The 6,987-nt window shown below is 40.5% G+C and overlaps 1 protein-coding gene across 1 annotated transcript in view; it reads right to left on the reverse strand.

Annotated features, from left to right (window-relative positions):
- Window positions 1-6,439, reverse strand: part of CDK15 (cyclin dependent kinase 15) — a 130,451-nt gene extending 124,012 nt beyond the window's left edge. The window contains exons 1-4 of the mRNA XM_007935095.1: window positions 6,320-6,439; window positions 5,430-5,579; window positions 5,125-5,219; window positions 344-423 (exon numbers count right to left, since the gene is read on the reverse strand). Of these exons, the coding sequence (XP_007933286.1) occupies window positions 344-423; window positions 5,125-5,219; window positions 5,430-5,579; window positions 6,320-6,439 (445 nt within the window). The remainder of the gene's footprint in view (window positions 1-343; window positions 424-5,124; window positions 5,220-5,429; window positions 5,580-6,319) is intronic.
- Between the last annotated feature and the right edge of the window lie 548 nt (window positions 6,440-6,987).

Genomic DNA, 6,987 nt, shown 5'->3' on the forward strand with positions numbered 1-6,987 from the left:
GGAGCTGCTGCATTGTAAATTTTGGTCAATGACATGAGACAAAGTATATGTGAACTGCTGTATGAAAAGTGAATTTACTCTGTAAATCTTCACCCAAACCCTAAAAAACAAAAACAAACAAAAAAAAAACTAATTTGTCCTGTAAACTTTCACCCAAACTACAGTTTAATAAATAAATAAAGCCTATAGAGGCCAGTTCTACTCTAACACATGTGCGATCGCCCGGAGTCGGGAGCAACTTGATGGCAACTGGTTTTTGGTGCTGAATGGATAAACTCAGCATGTTTTCCACCAGAACAAGGACTCAAAATAGATCTCGTGGGTCCATTTTTATTTCTCTTACCTTCCCGAATAGCTGTAAATGGGACTCCTTCCTCTGCGTTCACGCTGATGACTTTTAAAGCTACTAAGTGTCCATTTATCCTAGAAAAATGAGGGGAAGGACACACACTTGTTGAGGTTGTTCACAGCAGCATCTATGCTAATGATGGTTTAACAAAAGTAACTATCTTTCAAAATATATTCCAACACAGGAATCTATAATTATCTCAAATAAATTTTAATATGGACTTTCCAAACTATTTTTTTTTTGTTTACCAAAGTGATTTCTGTTCATCACAGAAAAGCACAGAGAAAACCCCCACCAAATCAATCCATGTAATATTTTGATCTGTATTATTCTTTTTTTCCCCTTTATGTACATATTTGAGCCATTCTTATTTTTCATCTGAATTATTACAGTGGCCTCTTAACAGTGTTCCTGCTTGTACAGTTACACCCCTACTGTCTACACTCAACCAAGTAGTAGAGGCATCCTTTTAAAATGAAAGTCAAATTAAGTAACTTCTGTTCAAAACCTACCATTATCTCATTTCACACAGAATAAAAGCCAAATTCTTACGTTGTCCTCCGAGGTGCTACAAATCTGTCCAGGTTCTACCATTATCACTCTCTCCTCATCTCCTTCTAACCAGTTGCTGTTAAGTCCACTCAGACTCACGGTGACTCCACGGGTGTCAGAATAGAGGTGTGATCCACAGGGTTTTCAGCAGCTAATTTTTCAGAAGTAGATCTCCAGGCCTTTCTTCCGAGGTGCCTCTAGGGGACTTTGAACCTCTAACCTTTCAGTTAACTGTGGAACGTGTTAACCATTCGCTCCACCCAAAGACTACCCAGCTCCTTCAACTTTCTCTTCAACTTTCTCTTTATTCAGTTGTGTGGGGTTTTTTTTTTTTTTTTTTTGAATGAAATAGGCTAAGTGCCTAGAACACAGACCATTTAACACACTCGTATATTTAATACACTATCTCTGTCTCCTGTTCTATTCTTTTCCACAGCACTTTTTACCCTGTGACAAACTCTGTATTTTACTCAGTGCCTGGGTCAGAAATGTCTGACTATGGACAACTCTTATTGGCTCTTTAAACTGGTTCTGCCATGGCCAACGAAGGGAAACAGGAACAGACCTGAAGTTTTACAATTTGGCAAATTCAGCATGGTACCTAGAACAGGAAAATTACGGGCCCGAGCACTGGAATGGGAAATCAGAAGAAGCATAGCGAGACCTTTCAGGAACCTGATGCATGGTATTGGGTTATTAGCAGGACTGTAAGAGAACGACACACATTTAAAGAGGTGCAGCTGGCTACCATCTTTAAGCAGGGTAATGCTGCTTCTGACTGTGTTCACAATCCAAGGGCAAGACATTTGGTTGCTATGTAATGCATAGGCTATCCTTCTTCTGTAAGAGGGAGATTAAGGTTCTAGCAAGTCTTTGACTTGTAATTTTTCCTGTTCTGGTTATCTTTCTGGGTCACCCTAATTTTAAAAATTCAAGTCTGTTCTAGTAATGCTTGCTTGACCATGACTGAACCAGGGAGAACTGGTTCAAAGCCCTGACAAAGTATTAAAGACTATTAGGAATGGATCTTGTTAATAACCCAGGGACTGACTGTAATGTGTTTATTGTCTGTCTCTCTATTACTTGAATATGTACTTCATAAGAACAGGGATTTTTGTTCTCTGATGTGTCTATGAAAACAGTGCCTGGGTCATAGCCAGACCTAAACCCACTGCCATGGAGTCAATTACAACTCATAGCAACTCTATAGGACAGAGTAGAACTGCCTCCATAGGATTTCCAAGGTTATAAATCTTCATGGAAGTAGACTGCCTCATCTTTCTCCCACAGAGCAGCTGATGGGTTCAAACTCTTGACCTTTTCATTAGCAGCCGAGGGCCTTAATCACTGTACCACTAGAGCTCCTGGTATATAATAGGTGCTTGATATAGATTAGTGAAATGATCGAATTCCTCTCTGACTCTTCATGCAAGTCTTTTATATCTCTTAGTAAATCTTTGTATAAATCCTGCCCATTTTGGGAGCACTGGTAGTGTAGTGCCTACGGCATTTGACTGCTAACCAGAAGACTGATGGTTCAAACCTACCAGCCATTCTTTGGAAGGAAGATTGAGCAATCTACTTCTGTAGAGATACCACCTCAGAAAACCAAGGAGGGGTCGCTATGAGTCCATGGCAGTGAGTTTGGTTTTTTGTTTTTTAATGCTTTTTTTTTTTCCTATTGTGAGTATGATTTTTACCTATTATGTTTTCTAAATGGTATTATTAATACATAAGACAAATTTTTATGAGCATATTTGGTTTTGTAACTGATCATCTTTTTGTTCCCTTACTGCTTACTGCTATAAATAGTTTCTTAGGTGACAAATCTATGTAGACAAATCTATAATCTACACAAATGATACTTTTTTTCTTCTTGCATTGCTAGAACATTTATAAAAATCTTTAATAGTAATGGGTAGTGGGTATTTTTGCCCTATTTCTAATGTAACAATCTCTTGTGTATTTTTCCATAATCTTCCATGCATATATAAATTTATACATATACTATACATCTGAGTAATTTTTTCTAAATGGGAAAATAGGGTCTATATTGTTCTGTAACTTGCTTTTTTATCTTCAAATATTGGGAATCTTTTCATATTAGTTCCAGTTCCTAATTTAGATGTATACTATTTCATTGTATGGTGATTATTTAGCCAGGCCTTCACATGACCAAGTTTTTATTTTTGTCTGTTGTAAATCTTGCTTTAATGCACATACTTCTATATATATCTCTGTGCACTTGGATAAGTACTGCTAATGTATTTTCATCCTATTACTCGGCTGAGTTCCTTGAAAGAAATCTTTTATAGTCTTAGGTCCTGGGATAGCCTGTTAAATTGGATTAAACTCTGCCTCTGTACAATACATTTAAAATGATATTTCCCCTCAAATCCTGTGTAACAGTTATAAAAATAAATAACACAAGTAGTAAGATAGATATGCAATATTTACTCTTATAAAAACACAACACAACATACTGCCATAGAGTTGGATCCTACTCAGCAACCCCTCCTTGGGTTTCCGAGGCAGTATCACTACGGAAGTAGATTGCCCAACCTTCCTTCTGTAGAGTGGCTGATGAGTTTGAACCTCCAGTCTTCTGGTTAGCAGTCACATGCCTTGGGCACTATGCCACCAGAGCTCCTTTACTCTTGTGTTACGTTATTTGCTGTGGAGTCGGCCCGACTCATAGCGACCCCTCCTTGGGTTTCCGAGGCAGTATCACTACAGAAGTAGGATTGCCCAACCTTCCTTCCGAGGAGTGGCTGGTGGATTTGAACCGCCAGCCTTCTGGTTAGCAGTCAAGTGCCTTAGGCACTATGCTACCAGAGCTCCTTTACTCTTGTAGTAAATATTAAATATTTTAAATTAACCTTTACCACTGTTGTTGTTATGTGCCGTCGAGTCGGACCCGACTCATAGCGACCCCTCCTTGGGTTGCCGAGGCAGTATCACTACCAAAGTAGATTGCCCAACCTTCCTTCCAAGGAGTGGCTGGTGGGTTTGAACCGCCAGCCTTCTGGTTAGCAGTCAAGTGCCTTAGGCACTATGCTACCAGAGCTCCTCTATGCTACCTTTTGTTGTTGTTGTTGTTATGTGCCGTAGGGAACTATTATCTTTTCCCATTGGAATAACTTATAAATCGAAGAACTCAGACTTTTTTACTTTCCCCACCTTAACTAAAAAGCAATAACGTTCATGGATCTTTCATATATATTTCACAGTTTGTTTATCAAAATAGATAGTTTGCTTCCTGGTATGCAGTATTTTTATTCTCCAGCAATTTTGTATGTTTTACGAGTATGGAAAACCCAGGATTTACCATTTTTTACATATATCATACTTTATATATAGAAGCAACCCTGGTAGCACAGTAGTTAAAGTGCTCAGCTGCTAACCAAAAGGTTGGTGGTTCAACCCATCAGCTGCTCCATGGGAGAAAGATAAGGCAGTCTGCTTCTGTAAAGATTTACAGCCTTGGAAACCCCATGGGGCAGTTCTCCTCTGTCCTATAGGGTTGCTATGAGTCAAAATTGATTCCACGGCAGTGGGTTTATGGAAAACCGTCAGAGATACCTTAAAAACTGTACTTAGTACCAGGCTGCAGAGCAGCAATTGTTCTTTGAATCAGTAATCATTTTTAGCTGCCATCAGTATGGCTTCACCTCATGGTGACCCCATGCTCAATGGAACAAAACGGTGCCTGGTTCTGCACGATTCCCATGACTGGTTGTGGATTAGACTGTTGTGATGCTTAAGGTTTTTGTTGGCTGATTTTTGAAAGTAAGCCACCAGGCCTTACTCCCAAATCATCTTAGATAGGAAACTGCTGGAACCTGTTCAGAACCACAGCAACACACAACGACTCCACTGACAGATGGGTAGTGGCTGCGCATGACATGCAGGGGCTGTGAGTAGAACATGGGTCTGCCACCTGGAAGATGAGAATTCTATCACTGAACCCAACACTGCCCCCAGGTTAGTAGTAGAGAGTCTATTGAATAAAAGAGGAAAGGCTGACGAACATTTTAGTGAGCTGATTTAGTTGGGGCAGTGCAGGTTGGTTTTTCTTTCAAGGGTTTTTGAATGATCACATCCTTCTCCCTGTTGTCCATTTTGTCTTGCACAGGTCCTGATGTCTCACCCGACTTTATAAAGTAAAATGAGGGGGGCGGGACACTCATCTCTAAAGTTTCTCTCAGCTCTGAGTCACTTACCTGCTAATCCCCTTGTAAACTGTAGCATAAGAACCTTCACCCAGTTTCTCCAAGTTCAAGTAAGATGAGGCTGCCCCAAAAGGGAGACTCTTCCTCTGCTCAAGGGGAGTGGAAGGGGTGAGAGGTGGGGAAGAGAGAAAGGGCATGTTTTCAGTGCTGACATCTTTCTCCCCAGGGAAATTAGACAGCATTGCCTGAGTGTACTTGGGGAGGCACGGGCAGTAATTGCCCTGGAAGTAAGAGCTGGCCTCCCTAGACAAGCCCACATTAAATTTCTACAGGATCAACATCAGCTGCTCACTCACCCACTGAAAACTCTGCCTCAGATCCTCTTCCTGAAAAGAATCACTGTTATTCCGTGGCCTTTTACTGTTAAACTTCCGGGCCTGGGCAGCCTGAAGTCCCCTGGGGTGAAGTGAAGTCATAGAACATGATGCTTCTTTTAGGTCTGTTAGCTAGAGAAAAACAAGCCAAAAAAAAAAAAAGTACAGGAACAAAATTTATGCGAAGTCAAGACTCGGTGGATGGCATACATCATTTTTCCTTTATTTGTCTGATTTTCATTTTTCAAATGTTTTCTAAGCTTTTTACCTCCCCAAAAGGGACTTTACCTGAAAGTCAGAGTCCTTAAAAAGACCCCAGTGCTTACAACAGCTGAAACACTGCTTCCTTTCTTCACTTAAAAATATGTTTTTGACACTTAGGTCAACCTTAATCTCTTAATGGATGCTTTCCAATTTTTTTTTTTTTTCTTTTTAACACAGGTTCCCCCCCACCCCCACCCCATGTCTGCTTAATTTATTTCTTTAGGGGAATAATTTTCTAGACAGCATTACTCAGGATCATGAACTCATTATTAAATTTTTGAATCCACAGCATACCAATACTGTAGGTTGCTTTTTGAGATTCAGTTCTGCAATTGAAGTATCTCACAGATTTTTAAGACAATAATGACTTTCTCTACTTTAAGGCAAGTGATGCAGCCCAAAGCATAAGATTATTTTTCCCTCTTGGTTTTACAAGAACATCTTCAAATTCGATAACAACAGCCATAAATTCTCTGTGACTTTAATGGAATTTTCTATTTATTGGTTTAGACCTACTGCAGAAAAATCAGACCCTGCTATAGAAAGGGAGTCTCTGAACTCCTTGGTTTATCGATAAAGAAAGATGCTCCAGCCCGGGATACAAATACCTCGACTGCAGCCTCCATCGTCACAGGCTGAGTCCTTTCACAGCTGTGTACCTCGCCTCCCTCCGAATGACAGCAATTGCATCCAGGCTGTAGAGTCTTTGCACACAGCTCCTGACCCATAATCTTCTAGGTTCAAGGAGAAAACCTACACTTGAACTTCACCCCCTCTGCCTCTCCAGTCCTCCGTTCTCTCCCTTTTGCCAGAGGTCAGCAGTGCTGGAGCTTTCATATGACTCACATGAGGGCTCTGCCTGGAGCAGCCTCATGACTTCAGCAGTTTTCCCTTATCACTGCAAGGAACTATACATCAGAAAGGCTGCTGTCCGCATTCTTAGGTGCACGACTGCAAAGAGGGTGGCTGAGGAGGGCTGACGAGGCATAGGGAAGGTTCTCATTTCACACTGCAGCCACAAGTTAGTGTTGTTGGTATACAGCACTTAACATGAATTTACTTTGTTTATCCATATAAATGAGAATGGGATTCATTAGGCTTTACTGGTGCTAAAGTGGATATCTTGGGGAGTAGTTTCTCCCTGGTTTTCATCTAAAAGCATTTTGCTTTTCAGCTTCAAAATAAATTTGTAACCTGGCCAACTTTAGTCATCAAAGAAACCACAGAATCATACAACAGGAAGAAAGCTGAAGATAGCCACTCCATCTCTTTGCCT

The sequence above is a fragment of the Orycteropus afer genome, unplaced genomic scaffold (assembly GCF_000298275.1).
Source record: "Orycteropus afer afer isolate SDZICR_OR568_19922 unplaced genomic scaffold, OryAfe1.0 scaffold00002, whole genome shotgun sequence".
In the NCBI taxonomy this organism is placed as follows: Eukaryota; Metazoa; Chordata; class Mammalia; order Tubulidentata; family Orycteropodidae; genus Orycteropus; species Orycteropus afer.